This window comes from Pantherophis guttatus, chromosome 1 (assembly GCF_059756535.1).
Source record: "Pantherophis guttatus breed Tessera chromosome 1, ASM5975653v1, whole genome shotgun sequence".
In the NCBI taxonomy this organism is placed as follows: Eukaryota; Metazoa; Chordata; class Lepidosauria; order Squamata; family Colubridae; genus Pantherophis; species Pantherophis guttatus.
In genome coordinates, this window is record NC_142063.1 from 192,992,429 (window position 1) to 193,012,144 (window position 19,716).

Here is a 19,716-nt window from a genome sequence, read left to right on the forward strand (position 1 = left end):
ATGAAACAGGTCGGCCGATGGAAGGATCCCCTACAAAGGATCGCGCCATTTCTGATCACGGGAGGCGCAAAACACGTTGGTCCGTTTGCCTTGGGTTTTAAGACAGCCCGAGAGGCCAATACGGCAACTGTGAACTATTTCTTTCACTTGCTTGTTTTTTTTTTTTAATGGAAAAAAAATACCGTTTGGGACGGAGAAAAGGTTTCAGAACCGCTTCCCCCTTCGAACCCGAAGTGGTACGGTCCGGAGTGCGTACCCATATCGAGGGTTCTGCTGCGTTATTCTGCAACCAGCGCGCGCGCCCCCGACCCGACGCTTTCTTATCGCTTCTCGCCGTGTCGCCTCGCCATTTATGGCAAAGCGGGGAGGCGAGGGGACGCTGATGAAATAAAACTCCAAGGAACCCTCTCCGCCCCCTCCCCTCCCTCCCCGTCCCGCACGCTTGCTTGTTTTCCCTCGGGTGGATTCTCGTCCCGACCCTGCCAAATGAATGACACCCCCTCCAACCGCCGCAGCCCTAGCCCGTTAGCTCCTCCCTCGCGCTCCTCATTCGCCAAGCGCCCCCATCCCTTTCGCTAGGATCCCCCCCCGCCGCGTAGAGTTGGATGAGGCTTATCGAAGAGGAGGGGGCTACCGCGCCGGAGTGACTGATTGGAGGAGCGGTCTAAATGAGGAGAGGGGGGGGGATGGCCGGAGCTGAGCCCAGAGCGCCTTCGCCTTGCATCAGCCTTATCGAGTGGGAGGGCGCCGCCGCCGCTTCTGGCCGCCTTCCTCGCGCTCCAGGGCGTGCGTGAGCCGGCGCGTCGTGCATAAAAGGCGCTCGGTGTTGCGAGGGCACGCGGCGGCTGGAAAGAGCGGACCTTTCCCTCCCGGCAAGAGGCATTTATAGAAGCTTCTCCAGCGCCTCTTTTCCCGGACCGCAGTTTGGACCGCGCGCCTTTTCTGAGTTAGGTTGGATAGCGGTTCCCTGCAGCCGAAGCGACCGGCATGGAGAAGCCAACCGAGAGCCGGAATGGCTTTCTGGAGCCGACGGTGCTAACCGGCTTCGAGGCTGGAGAGGAAGGAGTGAAGCAGCCTCGGCTGAAGCTCTTCCAGCTGCGGAGCTTCGGGCGGTTCCTGAAGAAAAACTGCATCGTGATCTTGACCGTAACCGGCGTGCTGGTCGGGGTGGCCATGGGCGCCCTGATGAGGCAAATGCCGCTCACCCGGGCTCAAATCACCTACTTGGCCTTTCCGGGAGAGATGCTGCTCCGTATGCTGAAGATGATCATCCTGCCCTTGGTGATATGCAGTCTGGTCTCCGGAGCAGCCAGCTTGGACACGCGGTCCCTGGGCAAGCTGGGCGGCATCGCCATCGCCTACTTCTTGGTTACAACCTTGATCGCCTCGGCGCTCGCCATTGCCTTGGCCTTCATCATCAAACCCGGGGTGGGCGCCGGGGAGCTCAATAGCAAAGACTTGGGCTTGGATGGCGCCATGCCCACCAATAAGGAGACCGTGGACTCTTTCCTGGACCTGGCAAGGTAAGGAATTCTGGGGGGGGGACGCTTCCTACCTGAGTTTCCTGGTCGAGAGGCGAACTTGGAGGAATCATGGCTGAGCATGGGATGATTCCTGCTTTGCTGGTTAGCTCTATAGTGGGAGGCAAGGGAGGCTGGTACCCTCTCTTTTTTTTGGAAATGCAACTTTCATAGTCTTAATATTGAGACTATGTAGGACTGATGGGAGTTATGGTCCAAAACGCTTGAATGATACTAAGATATCTGGCTTTTGAAAAATTCCAGTTATTTACTTTCTTACCTCCAGGTCTGTCTGATGCATTTTCTTTCTTTCTTTCTTTCTTTCTTTCTTTCTTTCTTTCTTTCTTTCTTTCTTTCTTTCTTTCTTTCTTTCTTTCTTTCTTTCTTTCTTTCTTTCTTTCCATCGATCTATCTATCTATCTATCTATCTACCTACCTACCTACCTACCTACCTACCTACCTGATGCATTTCTATCTACCCACCCACCCACTCTAAATTAAACATAGGTTTTGGTTCTTCAGCGTTTACTTAACAGGTGCATTATGGTACTGTATAAAATTTAAAGACCTGGAGACCATTTCATGAAGCATAGGTATAATTTCAGTTTACAGATTTCTACACAGGAATTGGGAGAAAAAAGAAACATAAACAGAGGCATTTCAAAACTAAGGGATTACATCTAATACAATCAGTAACATTTCTATGCAAAAGTCTAACTACATGTAAGATAAGTATCAACGTGTGAATTCATTTAGGCTTTTGTGGAATCTTTGACTGTATCTGAGAAAACCCAATCTGTTAAAAGCTGTGCACAATATTGATCTTTAATTTTTTTGGCTGAGAAAAGTCTTCAGTTTTTTTCAGCAAAATTGGGCTTATGTCCTGCTCTTATATGGTCTCCCATTCAGGTTACTCATCACTCAGGGTAACTTTGCAGATGTTATGGGTTGCTTGTCTGTTGAATTACTGTCTTAGAGGATGTAGGATTGGGTTGGGGAGAAGAAGCATCTAGTGGAGGATCCCTTGCTAATTTGATTTGTTAGAATATCTTATTCCCAATCAATTAACAAAAAGACTACAACCAGGACTCTACAACAGAAAGTGTAGGAGCAATGTGACCACAGCTCACTCCTTGTACATAAAACAGCTCAGAAACTGCTGATTCAGAATATGTAGCTTTTTCATTGATGCTGGCTAAATATACCCTGAGGTTTTAATTGAAAATGATATCGAATCCTGCTTGATATCATGATTAGTTAAATGATGATTACTAAACATGGTATTGGCCCAGAATAAACCTTTTTTGTTTTATGACAATAAGCTTGCCAACAGACAATACTTATTTGTACATGGATGGAGAAATCCTCTGTATATCAGCATAGTTATAATTAAGGTTCATTGTAGAATAAAGTTTAAAGATCATCATGTTTATTTATTTTTACAAATTTTAATTTTTTTGAAGCAAAATTATTTTTATCCCATTTTCTTGTCAATGTATGGTTCACTATGTAAACATCAAATTTAAAAACATACAGGACCTTTAACTGCAATTTCTTGGGTATGCATATTTCTCAATACATTCTTTGTGGGAGAATTGCTTCGCAAAATTCAGAATAGTAAAAATTGAAAGATAACTGGGGTTTGATATCAGGAGCTACATATATGTTTAGTAAATTCATATCAAAATGTGAACTAAATGAATTTATCTCCATCCCGCTCTTTAAAACTTAGAAGAGAGATCATAGCGTAAAAGTTAAAAAGAATAGAGAAACATTTACCAATCATGATAATAACAAACAGGATTTATTTTTTTTGACATTTTATTTTCAACAGATGCTCAATTCCAACATGAATAAGGTTGCCCAACATGTTGTCTGCCTGACTTTTTGTGATACAAAATTGGTGCAAGAATTGAAAGCCCCTGATAATTCAGGATGACTGGTTGAAACTGGGAACTATATCAGTAGCAATTAGATAACTCCACTAACAGCTGTTCTGCTGGTCTTTCTCTCAGGACAAATCAGTCACCAAAGAAAAAGCCTAATGCCTTATCTTTTTACTCAGAATTTACTTGCCTTGTTTCATTAGCTGCCGCCAAAAAGGGAGGATAGTTAATCACATTCCTCACATTTCAGCTTATTATATTTTCCTGTGGGAGAAAAGAGTGAGTGAGATAGGACTCATTCCCTTTGGAGACAGGCATATCATCTCCTATAGTATCAAGCTCCAATCTTATTAGAATTCTTGTTTGTGCCAGCATCTCCTGGATATGAATTGGATCAAGGTCAAAATATCATATCAAAGTTAAAAATTATACTCCAAACACCTGTTTAAACAAAACAATGTTCACACCTGTGGAAGGTTGGTTGGTAGCATAGCATAGCATAGCATAGCATAGCATAGCATAGCATAGCATAGCATAGCATAGCATAGCATAGCATAGCATAGCATAGCATAGCATAGCATAGCATAGCATAGCATAGCATAGCAAGTGGTGAAGACACTTTCCTCTCACTCAGTGGGTTGAGAGTTTGATCCTAGGAGATGTTTCTCTCCTAGGGCATGAAGAAAAAATAGCTGCTGTGAACTCCACATAGGCATTAGGAAGGGCACCTGGCCAGTAAACACTCAGCTCCATCCAGTTCCCCCATATATACCTCAAATTAAGAAACTATAGAGTTGAAAGGAAAAAAAAGGATAGGGATTTTGAACATCCCCTCTCTATGATTTGTGTAGACCAGAGAGATATTTCTTGGCAGAGAGAGTTGTTAAGGTGTCTTGTAGCTAAGCTTGAAATGGATTCAGAAATCATTGTCGATAATAAAGTAACATTGCAGTTAGAACTCTTTCCTGTTCACATCCCGGCCACTGAATTTTGTACAACTTAAGTTTCAGATCACTTTTAGAGGCACCCCCCCCCCCAATATAGAGCATGTTACAGTTCTTTTAAATGCATGGAGATGAGGGAATGGAATCTCTGCCAACAAATTTTAGTCGGGGTAGAGTCACATCCCATGGTGATACATTTAATTTAGGTTTTTGTTTTTTTTTACTAAATTACAGTGAGATCAGCAGCAAACTATTTAATAAATAAATAATAAGTTTCAAGTTACTATCCCCCAAAATGAGCTCTTAATTTAACCACCAGTTAATTTGGTCAGAAGAATGTACTTCAAGTAAAAAGTTCTGTGAGTATATGTGTTTTAGTATTTAAGAAAGCTTTAAAATTGTACAATTTGTATTTTTGAAATTTATATACTGCCCATCTCACTTTGCAAAGTGACTGCTAGCCAATTAATTTGCAATTATTTTTATTATTATTTATTATTTATTAAATTTATATGCCGCCCCTCTCCGGAGACTCAGGGCAGCTCACAATACATTTAAAAAAAAAAAAACCCATTCTAAAAACATTTAAATGATTAAAAAACATTAAAAACCTTAGAACGCATTCACACCATTCATGGCCGGATCTTGCCAGATCGCAAAGCGAGATCAACGGCCCCAGGCCTGCTGGAAAAGCCAGGTCTTCACAGCTTTTCGGAAGGCCATTAAGGTGGGGATGGTCTGGACCTCAGGAGGTAACTGGTTCCAGAGAGCTGGGGCAGCCATAGAGAAGGCCCTCCCCCGCGGGCCCGCCAGCCGGCATTGTTTAGCTGACAGGACCCGGAGGAGACCAACTCTGTGGGATTTTACCGGTCGCTGGGGGCTATGCAGTAGAAGGCAGTCTCGAAGATAACCTGGCCCTAAGCCATGTAGAGCTTTAAAGGTAATAACCAACACCTTCAATTGTGCCCGGAGACCAATAGGGAGCCAGTGCAGCTCGCTGAGAATTGATGTAATGTGGGTGTATCTAGGTGCACCCACAACAACTCATGCGGCTGCATTCTGGACCAGTCTCCAAACACTTTTCAAGGGTAGCCCCATGTAGAGCGTATTGCAATAATCTAACCGTGAGGTGACAAGGGCATGAGTGACTGTGAGGAGCGCCTCCTGATCCAAGTAGGGTCGCAATTGGTGCACCAATTACCTTGAAGGTTTCCAATAATCAGGTCAATCAGTTGTTTTTACTTAAAACACAGCTTGCTAAACGCTATATATACTGGCGTATTACAATAATAGAATAAAACAATACAAAGGGAGAAAAAAAGATTGCATTAGAAAAAATAGGGTTGTCTTGGTGCTAAAGTGAACTTGGTGATATGTGTTAACTGTTTAACAAATAACTTTAAGAGAAATCCAATTGAGAAAACAAATTAAAGGACCAAAAATCTTTGGGTTGTTTAATTGCTTCCATCCCCATAAGCTGAATCTCTAGCAAAAAATGATCCTTGTGTAAAAACTACATAAGTTTTGTTAAATTCTTTTGATAATGATACTGTTTACTGTTTATTGGATTTCTATACTGCCCTTCTCCCAGGGGACTCAGAGTGGTGTACAGCCACATTAAAACACATGAATTTATAAAATTTAAAACCAATTAAAACAAATATATACAATTTGGCCCTCAAATTAAAACACACATACACCTACTTAAAATTCATATTAGGCCAGTCCGGCTTGCTGAAACAGGAGTGTCTTTAGGGCACGGCGAAAAGTATGCGGGTTGGGTCTAAGACGAAGCTCTAGGGGCAGCTCATTCCAAAGGGCTGGTGCCCCCACAGAGAAGGCTCTCCCCCTGGGTGTTGCCAGTCAGCATTGTTTGGCCGACAGCACCCTGAGGAACCCCTCTATGGGAGCGTATTGGCCGGTGGGAGGTTGTTGATGGCAGAAGGCGATCTCGTATGTATCCCAGTCCTAAAACATGGAGCGTTTTAAAGGTGGTGACCAACACCTTGAATCGCACTCGGAAGACCAACGGGAGCCAGTGCAGCTCGCGCAGGAGGGGTGTTACATGGGCACACCGAGTCGCACCCATGATCACCCCCCGGCCGCATTCTGGACCAGCTGGAGCCTCCGAGTGCTCTTCAAGGGAATCCCCATGTAGAGAGCGTTGCAGTAGTCCAGACGGGATGTGACAAGGGCATGAGTGACTGTGCGCAGGGCATCCCGGTCCAGAAAGGGACGCAACTGGTGCATCAGGCGAACCCGATAGAAAGCTCCCCTGGCCACGGCCGTCATGTGCTCTTCCAAAGATAGCCGTGCATCCAGGAGAACACCCAACTTGCGGGCCCTCTCTGTGGGGGCCAAGATCTCATCCCCAATAGTCAGCGATGGTGCCAGCTGACTATACCGGGACGCCAGAAGCCACAGCCACTCAGTCTTGGAGGGGTTGAGTTTGAGCCTGTTTCTCCCCATCCAGATCCGCACGGCCTCCAGGCACTGGGACATCCCGTCAAGGGCATCATTGGGGTGGTTCGGAGTGGAGATGTACAACTGAGTGTCGTCAGCGTACTGATGGAATCTCACTCTGAAACCATGGATGATCTCGCCCAGCGGCTTCACATAAATGTTGAACAGAAGAGGCGAGAGGACTGACCCTTGCGGCACCCCAGAAACAAGGCACCTCGAGGTCGACCTCTGCCCCCCTGCCAACACAAACTGCGTGCAGTCAGAGAGGAAGGAGGAGAACCACCGCAACACGGTGCCCCCCCACTCCTAACCCCTCCAATCGTCGCAGCATGATACCATGGTCGATGGTATCAAAAGCCGCTGAGAGATCTAATAGGACTAGGACAGAGGAACAACCCCTGTCCCGAGCCCTCCAGAGATCATCAACCAATGCGACCAATACAAGTGTAGGCAAATAAATATGAGACATGGGAAACTTTGCTGGTCTGATTTGCACAAGGCTGAAAGAGATTAAAGCAGACCTTGCTTGTATCTAGATCTCTAGATCTTACTGCAGAATTGTATAGAGGTCCTTTTCTTTAATTAACCATACTTCTACTTCCAGCAAATATGGCCTTGAGGTTAATGTTAACGGCGTACATAGTTTTATGTACAGTAAATGAAGCAAAATATATATATCAAATAATAGATTTCTTAAATAAAAAGATATCTGCATGAAGATAGGACATTGCTAAAATACTTCATTACAGGTTTGCTTAGGACATTGGGGGAAATTGTAATCAAATATGTTAAGTTTTCAAAGAATAATAGGAACGGTCTAATTTAAATACCATGAGATAAAAATGAAGTTATATTTTAACTTTTAAAAAATAAAAGTTATCTTTTAGAAAATCTAAATTTTCTATTCATTATTAATAGAGGTAAAAACATCAGTAAAGCTCAAAATTGCTGATAAATGCAATTGTCTAGACAGTTGTGGACTTTAGCATTTCCTAATGGTTATGGGAAAGTTCATATAGCATGAATTGAGTATAGAACGGGAGATTAGACAGCTTAACTGTGCTTCAGACAATGGATCTTCTTTTTGTTCCACCAGTCTTTCTGGTTCCCTTTATCCTGAATACAATAGACCTGAAAGCTTCTATTCCAGGCAGTGTTTATAGAATTAGCCTCTAACCTTTGATACAGACTTGACACCAGATTAGAGCTGTTTATTCTGCAGGTGCATTTTCTGTGATGTTTGGGGTACATGGGGCTGATTTGAAGTTAAAACATGAGGGCAAGATATTGCAGGATTCAGCTTGCTCTTGGAGTGCACTAATGGCTGTCCTTTTACCCTTTTCAGGAGAAAGTTTTCTGTATGCACCCTACTCTTACAGTAAATCAGATTTTTAGTTCAGAAATTATATTTGGAAGTTGATTGGTAACTGAACTGAGTTAAATCTCTCTAATGAGTTTTATTCTCTCTCTGTCCAGTATTTTATACTAAGTTATACCATGGTTTTCTATGAAGTATTTCTGTAGTATTACACTTTGCAATTATGGACATAGTCAAGGGTTATTTCCTAATCCTGCTTGACAGGATTTGAACAGATTAGCTGTATTCAAACAATACTCTCAATTTAGTTACTAAATCAACCCATTATCTAGCTTCACTGAATGCACTGATTGGACAAGTAATCAAACAAGCAGATTTATATAAGGCATTAAAAAATTAACCAAGTGTAACCCTAATCATACTTATGCAAATGCCTCAACTTGATCTTTACCTTACCTAAAGTTAGGTAAATTGTATGAATGCAGCCAACGTATGAATCTCTTTTTGCAGTTTTGTTGCATTATTACTTCACTTATTGAAGATTTGAGAGAGTTAATTTGGTGATCTTAGCAGATTTGGACATGGACAACATGAAACGAGAGAACTTAATGCTGTAGATTTATACAGCCTTTGATTGGAGTGTATTACAGGAACTTCTTTTCTCATCCATAATGCACATGTGCACATAAGGTATAGTCCTAGAAAAAAACACGCCATATACTGCAGAAATAATCCAGAAGAAACATTAGTACTTCTCACAGTTAATAAAGTAATGTAATTACGGTATATAGGATCCCCAATCCACTATGGTTTAATCACCTAACTCAAGCAGCTAATTACATCAACTCATTGATCTCATTTTTTATTAGTGTATCAAAATATAACCCAGAGAAACTTTAAATAGTAATAGAAAACTGGGTGGGGGAGGAGGGAAAAAGAAAAAAAGAGAAAATATGGTGTAAAGAGAGAAAAGGGAGAAAAAAGGCACCAACTTCTAACTCTCTTTAGCACAGTAGAAGATAACCACAATACCTCAACTTTTTACTTTTACACAACAGTACTAGCCATTTCCATAACAACAAACCTATCTAATCAGCAAAAACAAAATCATTGATTCCAATTTCAACAAAAGTTTTTCTTCAGAATCAAATAGTTTGCATTCAGCACTGTTATATAGGACAGTAATAAAATTCCTACAGCTAGTCAAATGTGCCGTTTTAGGGATGGTTCAATTAAATTCCTTCTCCTTGCGCTGTTATATTGCTAATTTTACAAAGATATCCAAAGAAGGCTTATTTTTCTTTGTTGTCAGAGGCTCCAGACCGGTCTAAGAAATTATGTTAATTTAGAGAATCCTTTTTATTCATAATGCAACAAAGTTCTGTGTAGCAGTTCTGGATGTGCAGGGACAACTGATTTCTGTTCTATATGAGCAATATCTACCTATTCCATTAATCTTCAGTTTTGTATGAATAAATAAATTCCTTATCTGTATTTTAGATTATTAGACTTTGTATAGTATACCTTATTTTTATATTGTTAATTCGCTATCCCATAGATTCAATACTTAGCTTTGGACTTCATCTACGATTGATTTTGTGATTCCCTATCTGTTTTTTACTTTTTCTGTTCAATTCTCGGAGACTGCCTGGAGGAGCCCCTACAGTCTTCTTGCCAAGGCTTTTCAGAAGTGACTTGCCATTGCCTCCTTACTAGGGTTGAGAGAAAATGACTGGCCCAAGGTCACCCATCTGGCTTTTGTGCCTAAAACAGAATTAAAACTCACAATTGCCCCCCCCCTCAGTTTCTAATCTGACACTTTAACCACTATACCAAATTGGCTGTCATCTGGTTCTTAACTAGTTTTAATTTTAGTTTTTAATTTTAATCTTGGTAAGAGTACAATGCTGCATTGTTTTATTTATATTTAAGTATGCAATTACTTTATAGTTGTAACTTTTTTCTGCCTCGTTTCAAGCTGGTTGTTGACTGAAATAAAATTATTTATTTCTAATAATACATGGCTTTCATTTTGAATTGAACTTTGCTTATTAGATACCATACTTCTATGAATGCATTATACATTTGATATTTGATTTCTATACTGGTACTACATGTACTGTACGCATTGTACCTTAGAATACGATAGAACTATAGAATATCCAAAGAAATTTGAAAAATAAAATAAAAAATAAAATATCTATTAGAAATATTGTTAATGTACTTAACAATATTTAAGTACTTACCACTTTAAAAAAAAACAATTTCCAAAAATAAAATAGGGAAAACAAATATCTCTGACTAAATTTTGAAATTAAGATTGTTTTGCATTTTTAATTGGAATCATTCTCTGATTTACTCTTTTTTTTGGCCATTCCTGCCCATGGACTGTAGTTTCTGCAGTTTAATATATTTTGTAGGAAGTGTCACGTGACTGCTGAAGAAAACAGTTATTAATAACATTGTTAATTATTTGTAAGTTCTTTGAAATGTGCTGTTGAGGCAAGTATGTCTATTAAGGCCTAAAAAATGCTGATGTAGTAAAGCACTCTGCCTTGTTAATAATGAACTAATGCTAAATCCTAAAACAGAGATCGTTTTATACCAATGTACAAACAATTAAGATTATAAACTATTATCAACTCCTAATTTTTGTTTTTGTTTTTTTCAGAAATTTGTTTCCATCAAATCTCATTGCTGCGGCCTTTCGATCGGTAATTATCTTGTGTATCTATTTAAAAATCTGTCCTGGACTCTGAGTTTTCAATCAAAAAGAGTTTGATTTTCTATAATATGATCCTTTGCTGGATATAGGTAGTACGAAAATGTATTTTACAAGAGTCAATCTACACAGAATTATAAGAGTATCTAATACTCCAATATTAGCAGTTTGGATAATTAGGAAATTCAAAATACTGAACAAGGGTAATGGAAGAGTTTGCAATATGGTGCTTGAATCCTTGATAAGAAGCTTTTGATTGTGCAATAATCTGGCTTTATGACCTTTTTATGGTGCCTTTCGTATATATGAAAATTATTTCCCCGTTTTGGGGGAACTTAACTTTTTAACCATATGAACAAAGTATTCAACCTATGGAGCAAAATATTTCTATACAAAAATAGTCAAGCAATTTCTAATGTCTTTCAGAGACTTAACTCTGCATTCTCTATAAAACTGGGACGCAATAAAGCATAGAAGATGTTTGCCAAAATAAGAACCTTTAATCTGGAATTGTAAAATATAAACAAGCTCTGAGTGATGACCTCTATGTACCTTTTGCTGCCAGTTCCCATCCTTTTTATTGTTCGATTTAAATTCCATATTTTTGAAACAGAATCTTAATAATTAGATATTAATCCCACTAATAAAAGTGCCATCTATTTACCCTGTTCCTCTGCTGTTTGATATTGAGTTTCTCTTTCTCCCTTTGTAAATTGTTCACATTTCATTGTGGCATGCAGGTAGTGGTGTTCCTAAACGGCCAGGAATTCTTAGGCACCCACTTCTCTGACCAGAAAGGTTTCTGGGTCATAGTCTCACAAGCTAAATATTAGCCCTTTGAAGCCTTTTGCTTTATACATTTTGTTGAAATTTATTTTAGAAAATAAAATTTAGTCTGATAATAAACTACAGTCCTTCGTAACAAATATGAAGTTGGAATCTAATAGGCCTAAATATATGTTACTATCTTCATTGGCAGCTGCAATCTTCTTACGGAATCTCACATTTAATCTGCAGTTTAACTGGCACTTGAATCTCAGCTGATCCCATTCCATTTTTGGTCATAGGAAATCCTTGTGTTCTATGATTAGCTGTATGAGCGGCAATCCAAAATGCCAAGAAGTATTTTAAAAATGAAATCAGATATACATTGTGGAGGAAGTTTTGCTGCTTCATTTGGATGCAGTATTCCTTTACTGCCTGTTCTTTTGTTCCTAGCTTAATGCGGTGATGTAAAGAGACAGTTCCTGATGACTGAATACTTTTATTCCTTCGTCCTTCCGAAATGCTTCAGATATGTAGGAAGCCTTTAACAGTTCATAGGCACAAGTTTTTCATGCATAGGCAACATCGTTATATGTTCAGAAAAAAATATATGACCAAATTGGATCTATAACTTTTATCAATGATGTTGTAGTCCTCAAAGTTTCATATTTAAAAAAAAAAATTCCAGAAATAGATTTTACAAGTCATGTTGTTTTAAACTATATATTTGTTTAAAAGTGTGCCACAAATATTAACTAAATAAATGTTTTCCATTTACAGTATGCTACTGATTATAAAGCCATAGTTAGAAATTCAACCATTGGCAATGTTACCATTGAAAAGGTAAGTAATGGCTTTGTTAAAGTTATGTTATCACTCAGTATACATGCTTTTGAGTTAATCCTTAGTATCATTACAAAGAATTTATTGCTTTTATTTATTTATTTTTTTGTTCAGAATTAAATCCCATTCCTTTCTATGATTATGCCCAGGTTTGTACCTCAGGAAAATTTGAAAAGAATCCCTGGAAATAAATAAGCACAGAAAAAAACTGGAATGGGTAACAAATGACCCTCCAGATATTAGTATACTTCACATCCTATCAGCACTGGCTAATAAAGCCAGTGGTGAGAGATTATGGGAGTTGTAGTCCCACATTGGGAAGACAGCATTTTGCCAACCATGTCCTAGACTTTAACTTGTAAAATAATTGCTTATTCTCGAGTATAGCAAGAGCAGCTTTCTAGTGATATGTATGTAATCAAAACATTATTTTTCATCAACAGTACATTGTTGATTATAAAGAAATAATAAATGCCTCCCTTGGGAATGCCACCATTGAAAAGGTAAGGAAACGATTATTTTATGAAATATTTTTGTTTGTACATAAATGCTTGTTTTAGGATTAGACTTTTGTTCCATCTTCTAACTATGCATGAAGCAAAAGTAGCTACATAGACTCAGAGGGAAAACCAAAAGCCACAACAGAAGCAGTATTTTATAGTATCACTTTAGGGTTATGCAATTCATATTATTTGTTATTTTATGTTTATTTTACTTTAGATTTATATACCGCCCTTCTCCCTAGGGACTCAGGGCGGTGTACAGCCAAGTAAAAACACATAAATACATAATACATAGATTAAGAACAGATTAAAAGGAAATATCTCAATTTGGCCCAAAATTTAAAAAGACAAACGAATTTAAAATCATTTAAAATCATTTAAAAGGATTTGTTAGGCCAGCCCGGCTTGTTGAAAAAGGAAAGTTTTAAGGGAACGGCGGAAGGCACGAAGGTCTTGGATTCTCCTTATCTCTGGGGGCAGTTGATTCCAGAGGGTGGGAGCCCCCACAGAGAAGGCCCTCCCCCTGGGGGTCACCAGCCTGCATTGCTTGGCTGATGGCACCCCGAGGAGGCCCTCTCTGGGGGAGCGCACAGGTCGACGGGAGGTCGTCGGTGGCAGAAGGCGGTCTCGAAGATAACTAGGTCCTATGCCATGGAGCGCTTTAAAGGTGGTAACACCTTGAAGCACACCCGGAAGACCACTGGGAGCCAGTGCAGCTCGCGCAGGAGCGGTGTTATGCGGGAGCGCCATGCAGCTCCCGTAATTACCCGCGCGGCCACATTCTGGACCAGTTGGAGCCTCCGGGTGCTCCTCAAGGGGAGCCCCATGTAGAGAGCATTGCAGTAGTCCAGGCGAGAGGTGATGAGGGCATGAGTGACTGTGCACACGGAATCCCGATCAAGAAAGGGGCGCAACTGGCGAATCAGGCGAACCTGACAAAAGGTCCCCCTGGCAACAGCCGTCAGATGTTCCTCCAAGGACAGCTGTGTATCCAGGAGGACACCCCGATTGCGCGCCCTCTCCACGGGGGCCAAAGACTCGCCCCCGATAGTCAGCGATGGAGTCAGCTGACTATATCGGGATGCCGGGAACCATAGCCACTCGGTCTTGGAAGGGTTGAGCTTGAGCCTGTTCCTCCCCATCCAGATCCGTACAGCCTCCAGGCACTGGGCCATCACTTCAAGGGCATCTCTGGGGTGGCCTGGGGTGGAGATGTACAGCTGGGTGTCATCAGCGTACTGGTGGTATCTCACCCCAAAGCCACGGATGATCTCGCCCAGCGGCTTCACATAAATGTTGAACAGAAGGGGCGAGAGGACCGACCCTTGCGGCACTCCACAGATGAGAGACCTCGAGGTCGACCTCTGCCCCCTGTCAACACAAACTGCGACCGGTCGGAGAGAAAGGAGAACCACCGCAACACGGTGCCCCCCATCCCCAACTCTTCCAGCCGGTGCAGCATGATACCATGGTCGATGGTATCAAAAGCCGCTGAGAGATCTAATAGGACCAGAACAGAGGAGCAACCCCTGTCCCGAGCCCTCCAGAGATCATCAACCAACGCGACCAATGCCGTTTCCGTGCTGTGCCCAGGCCTGAAACCCGACTGGAACGGATCTAGATAGGACGTTTCCTCCAGGAATTATGGAAACTGTCCTGCGACCACACTCTCAACAACCTTCGCCACGAAGCGAAGGTTGGTGACAGGATGGTAGTTAGCCAATACTGCCGGGTCCAGGGAGGGCTTCTTGAGGAGAGGCCTCACCACCGCCTCTTTCAAGGCAGCGGGGAAGTGACCCTCACTCAACGAAGCGTTGATAATTCCCTGGAGCCAGCCTCGTGTGACCTCCCGGGAAGCCAGTACTAACCAGGAGGGACACGGGTCCAGTAAACATGTGGTCGCATTAAGTCTCCCCGAAATCCTGTCCACGTCATCCGGAGTCACAGAGTCAAACTCTTCCCAGATAACATTCTCAAGACTATTCCTCGCCATCCTGCCCGGATCTACCCAGTCAGAGTCCAAATCCCGCTGGATCTGAGCGATTTTGTCATACAGATATCGTCCGAAATCCTCAGCCCTGCCTTCCAAGGGGTCCTCCCGCACTCCCGGTTGAAGCAGGGAGCGGGTCACTCTGAACAGGGCCGCCGGACGATTCTCTGATGATGCAATAAGAGCGGAAAAGTAATTAGACTTCGCCGCTTTTATCACCACTAGGTAGGTCTTAATATGCGATCTTACCAGTGTTCGATCAGATTCGGTGAGACTGGCTCTCCAACCGCTCTCCAGGCGTCTTTTCCGTTCAGTTCCTTTGTAGAATATTAAGTAACAAACCAGACAGAGACTTTAAAAAGTAGGAAAAAATTAATGAGGCAACCTCTGAATTGTGCACTGAGATCATTCATGCACTCTTGAGACCTTGGATACTTCCTTTTTCATTATATTACTATTATATCCCACTTTGCCTCTTCTACTGGAGGAAAGAAGAGTGAGACTACTATACATGGTGGCCTCACTCCAATTAGAGTTTGGCAAAATGAGCCCTCTGCTGGTAAGATCATACAAATCTTCAGAGGATTGTAGTTGCACAAAATCTCAACATATCCCTGTTGTCTTCATTGACAGGAGGCTTCCTTATCAAGGCATTTGCCATTTCTGAGACTGAAAACCCACAGAAAAAAACCTTACCAGCCTAGAACATACAGTTCTCTTAGTGGCCAAATAATTGTGGTCACTCTCCACTTGTGTTGCTCTAGGAAATGAGTTGCAATGGTGGGGAAACGTTATGGAAACAAAACAGTCCAGATCAATGAATGTTTGGGCCAGAATCAGATAGGTTTGGAAGCAGAAAAGGTCTCTTTTTCTCTCCAGAGTCACTTATTAACTTACTATTGTCAGCTGCCTGTTGCTTTCCTTGAGAGAGGCAGTATGAAGTGGTCCTCCTGCCAGTTCCATCCGTATGCATTTTCTTAATGGGAAAATTATGCAGAAGGCTGAGCCATTCCAGCAGACAGAAGCTATCCTACACCTTCCCAGCTCATGGAAGCTTTGAAAGGGTCATGTCAATTCATGCATAGTCTGTACTTTCCCCAGAGTTCAAAGTATGCAACAGTTGAGGCAGGAAGCAACAACTTCTTGTTTCATCCTTCACAGAGCACCAGGAACCACTTGTGGAGAGTTCAGGCTTTCTCACTCATCCATTTCCCCAATATACGATCCATGAAGACATCTGTGAAATTAAATCTACCTCCAGGTCACAATCTGGTTACCTATGCTTTGTAGCTCTAACTTGAACAGCATGGTTCCTGCTTATTCACATTATCTTGTCAAATCATGCCTCCAAGAATCCCCACCAACAGCTCTTCTTACAAAATCTTGGAGTTAATAACTACGGAACTGTGAGGGGATACGTTAACTTGGCCCCCAACCTATAGCACTACTATGGAACAATTGTTCTCTTTTTATTTTCTCTCATAAGAGTGCCTTGTAGCCTTTGGATGTTTAACAATGTGGAATTCTCTCATGTTGGCAACTAGCATAGCACTGTTATATGAAATTATCTGGGTAGCTCAGAAACGTAGCATGATATTGCTAGGCTGACCTTGAATCCTGGGTTGCTGTTGCCTGCTTGAGAATAGTTTTTCTCTCTAGTGTATACACTAATGTTTGCTTTGTAAAATAATTCTCATTTGAAGTTGTGGATACTATGTCTGAACAATGTCACTTTCAGTGATACTGAAGTCAGAAGTGGGGGATTGGTTCTAGTCCTCTCCACCTGATTGAGTGGCATAATCTGAGTCTTGTCTCCTTGTTTCATTGTTGAAGAAGAAGTAACAGGGTCTCTCCCATTTCTACTTGGGGAATCTCTATTTTTGCAGATTCTTGTTGTTAGTAATGTTAGGAACCAGATATTTTTTATATCTTTGTTAGGAATATTAGTTTATGTTTGTATAACATAGTACCACACCATATTTTATGTTTATTTTACTAACATGGACAGAAAAACCCAGGTTCTTTCCAGTGTAGCACTTTCTTTAGAGAAGTCTAAGTAGTCCTACAATCATAACAGGAACTAATGCCCACTAACTCTGAACTAACTTCGGGACTTATAGGATTCCTTGACTTGTCTATCAAGGGCCCATTCTTCTTAATAAACTATACAGGATATCATTATAGATTATTCTAGATAAGAGGAGGATATGACCAAATGCTGACTTTCTGACTTTGTAGAGACTCCTCCTCTAAATTACTGAAGATTGTGGTGGTGTCAACCATTTCTGCAAGATGGGAGAGATGATTCATTTCCTCAAATCCTAGGAGATGAGGAGCTTTTAATTGAAGAGGTTTACTCCTTTTCACATCAGTCATTACTAAAGACAGCCAGCCACAGCAAAGAGTAAATATTTGCATTTGAAGTCAGAGACAGGTTCCAGAGTGCTGCTGGTCCAAAAAATTATTCCTAATTTTTTTCTGGGTTTTCGGAGAAATGATCAGAAGGAATACCTTCTTGCATGGACGGAAGAATTGAAAACATCTTTGTCCTCTGCATGATTTAGAGAATCTGAGGAGTGGAGCGGAGGTTGTGCTTGCAGGTGTCTCAAAGTAAAGTTTCCTCATATTTTATTATAATGTCAAAATGTTTGGATTAAAGCTCTTCAATTAATGCTGTATCTTCTTCACAAGTTTATTATTCTAAAGGCCTTTTGAACTTTTTATCAACATCATTTGTTAATTATAGCTGAAAGACAGTTCGCTATATTTCTCAATTAAGTTGATAAATCTGAACAGGATCTCAATAGGAAGAATACTATATCATGGTTGAGCAATACTAGAATCAGCTTGGAAGAATTGAAATCTATCCTGACAATCGCATGCATTTGATTTGTCTTATAGCACATTTGTCTTATAGCACTTGTACCAGAAGTATAGTACCATACTTTTGGTACAAACATTGGAAGAGAAGCTCAAAGATATATTTCATTCAGTGATATGACAATAACATAAATGTTGTATACAGTAATTCTTTGCCTTAGCTACTTGCTTGTTTCTCTTTTTAAAAATAGTCTTTTGGATAGCTATTCCCAAAGCTCCACCCGTGCTCCAGGTAGTACAGACCTCCAGGGCCCGGGCCTTCGTCTGATGTTGTGCAACGCCAGGTCTGTAGTAAATAAAGCCCCCCTCATCTGTGATCTTGTTTACGAGGGGGGAGCGGACCTGGCGGGTATTACGGAGACCTGGTTGGGCCCAGAGGGAGGGGTCCCTCTGGTAGAAATGTGCCCACCAGGTTTCCACGCATTCCATCAGCCAAGGCCACAGGGGAGGGGCGGGGGAGTAGCGGTTATTATTAGAGAAGGCCTTAGGCCGAGGGAGACCACTGTACCTCAGACAGCTGGTTGTGAGTCCCTCTTTGTGAAGTGGGGCCATGGGGTTCAGAGGGGTTTGCTGATCACGTACCTGGCTCCCTGCCATGTGGCGGCAGCCCTGCCCGAGCTACTCAACGTTATTGCCGCGGTGGCGGTTGATACCCCCAGACTTATGGTCATGGGGGATTTCAACCTGCCATCCGTGGGTGAGGCGTCTGAGGTGGCTCGAGAGTTCATGGCTTCCATGACGGCCATGGACCTGACCCAACTAATTCATGGCCCTACGCACATTGGGGGAAACACACTGGACTTGGTTTTTGTCTCTGGACAGTGGTTGAGTGATCTTGAGATAGGGGATATAGTCATCGAGCCCTTGTCATGGTCAGATCACTCGCTCCTTCGCCTTGACCTTCGAACCGCGGCACCCCGCTGCAGGGAGGCGGAACCGGTAAGATGGTACCGCCCCAGGCGCCTGATGGAACCTGATAGGTTCCAGAGGGAGCTTGGGCCAATCCCGGAGGTTCTGGCTCACGCCTCGTCTGGGGACCTAGTGGCCGCCTGGGATAGGGCGGCTGCTGGAGCCCTGGACCGAGTCGTGCCTTTGCGGCCTCTGACCCGGCGCCGATCTCGCCTGGCTCCTTGGTTCACCGAGGAGCTGAGGGAGATGAAGCGCCGGAAAAGACGCCTAGAGAGCTGTTGGAAGGCCAGTCTTTCTGAATCTGACAGAACACTGGTAAGATCCCATATTAGGAGTTACCTAGTGGCGATAAAAGCAGCAAAATGTACCCATTTTGCTGCTCTTGTTGCGTCATCAGATAATCGCCCGGCCACCCTGTTTAGGGTGACCCGCTCCCTGCTCCATCAGGAAGCGCGGGAGGACCCCTTGGAGGGAAGAGCCGAGGATTTTGTTCAGTATCTGTATGACAAAATCACTCAGATTCGGGTAAGTCTGGACTCTGACGGGATAGATCCAGCGAGGGTGACGGAGACAGGTCTTGAGACTGTTATCTGGGATGAGTTTGATCCTGTGACCCCAGATGACGTGGACAGGATTCTGGGTAGATTGAACGCGACCACATGTTTGTTGGACCCGTGTCCCTCCTGGTTAGTGCTGGCTTCCCGGGAGGTGACGCGAGGCTGGCTCCAGGGGATTATAAATGCTTCGTTGGGTGAGGGTGTCTTCCCCGCCGCCCTGAAAGAGGCGGTGGTAAGGCCCCTCCTCAAGAAGCCATCCCTGGACCCGGCAATATTGGCTAATTATCGTCCAGTCTCCAACCTTTGCTTTGTTGCGAAGGTTGTTGAGAGTGTGGTTGCGCGACAGCTACCCCAGTACCTGGATGAAGCGGCGTATCTAGATCCGTTCCAGTCGGGCTTCAGACCTGGGTACAGCA

General features: G+C 42.5%; 1 protein-coding gene across 2 annotated transcripts in view; it reads left to right on the plus strand.

Moving 5' to 3' along the window:
- Positions 1-254: 254 nt before the first annotated feature.
- Positions 255-19,716, plus strand: part of SLC1A4 (solute carrier family 1 member 4) — a 35,236-nt gene continuing 15,774 nt past the window's right edge. For both annotated transcript variants that reach the window (XM_034432442.3, XM_034432441.3), the window contains exons 1-4: positions 255-1,523; positions 10,803-10,845; positions 12,399-12,461; positions 12,905-12,964. In XM_034432442.3, coding sequence (XP_034288333.1) covers positions 988-1,523; positions 10,803-10,845; positions 12,399-12,461; positions 12,905-12,964 — 702 coding nt within the window. In that variant the 5' untranslated portion in view covers positions 255-987. The remainder of the gene's footprint in view (positions 1,524-10,802; positions 10,846-12,398; positions 12,462-12,904; positions 12,965-19,716) is intronic.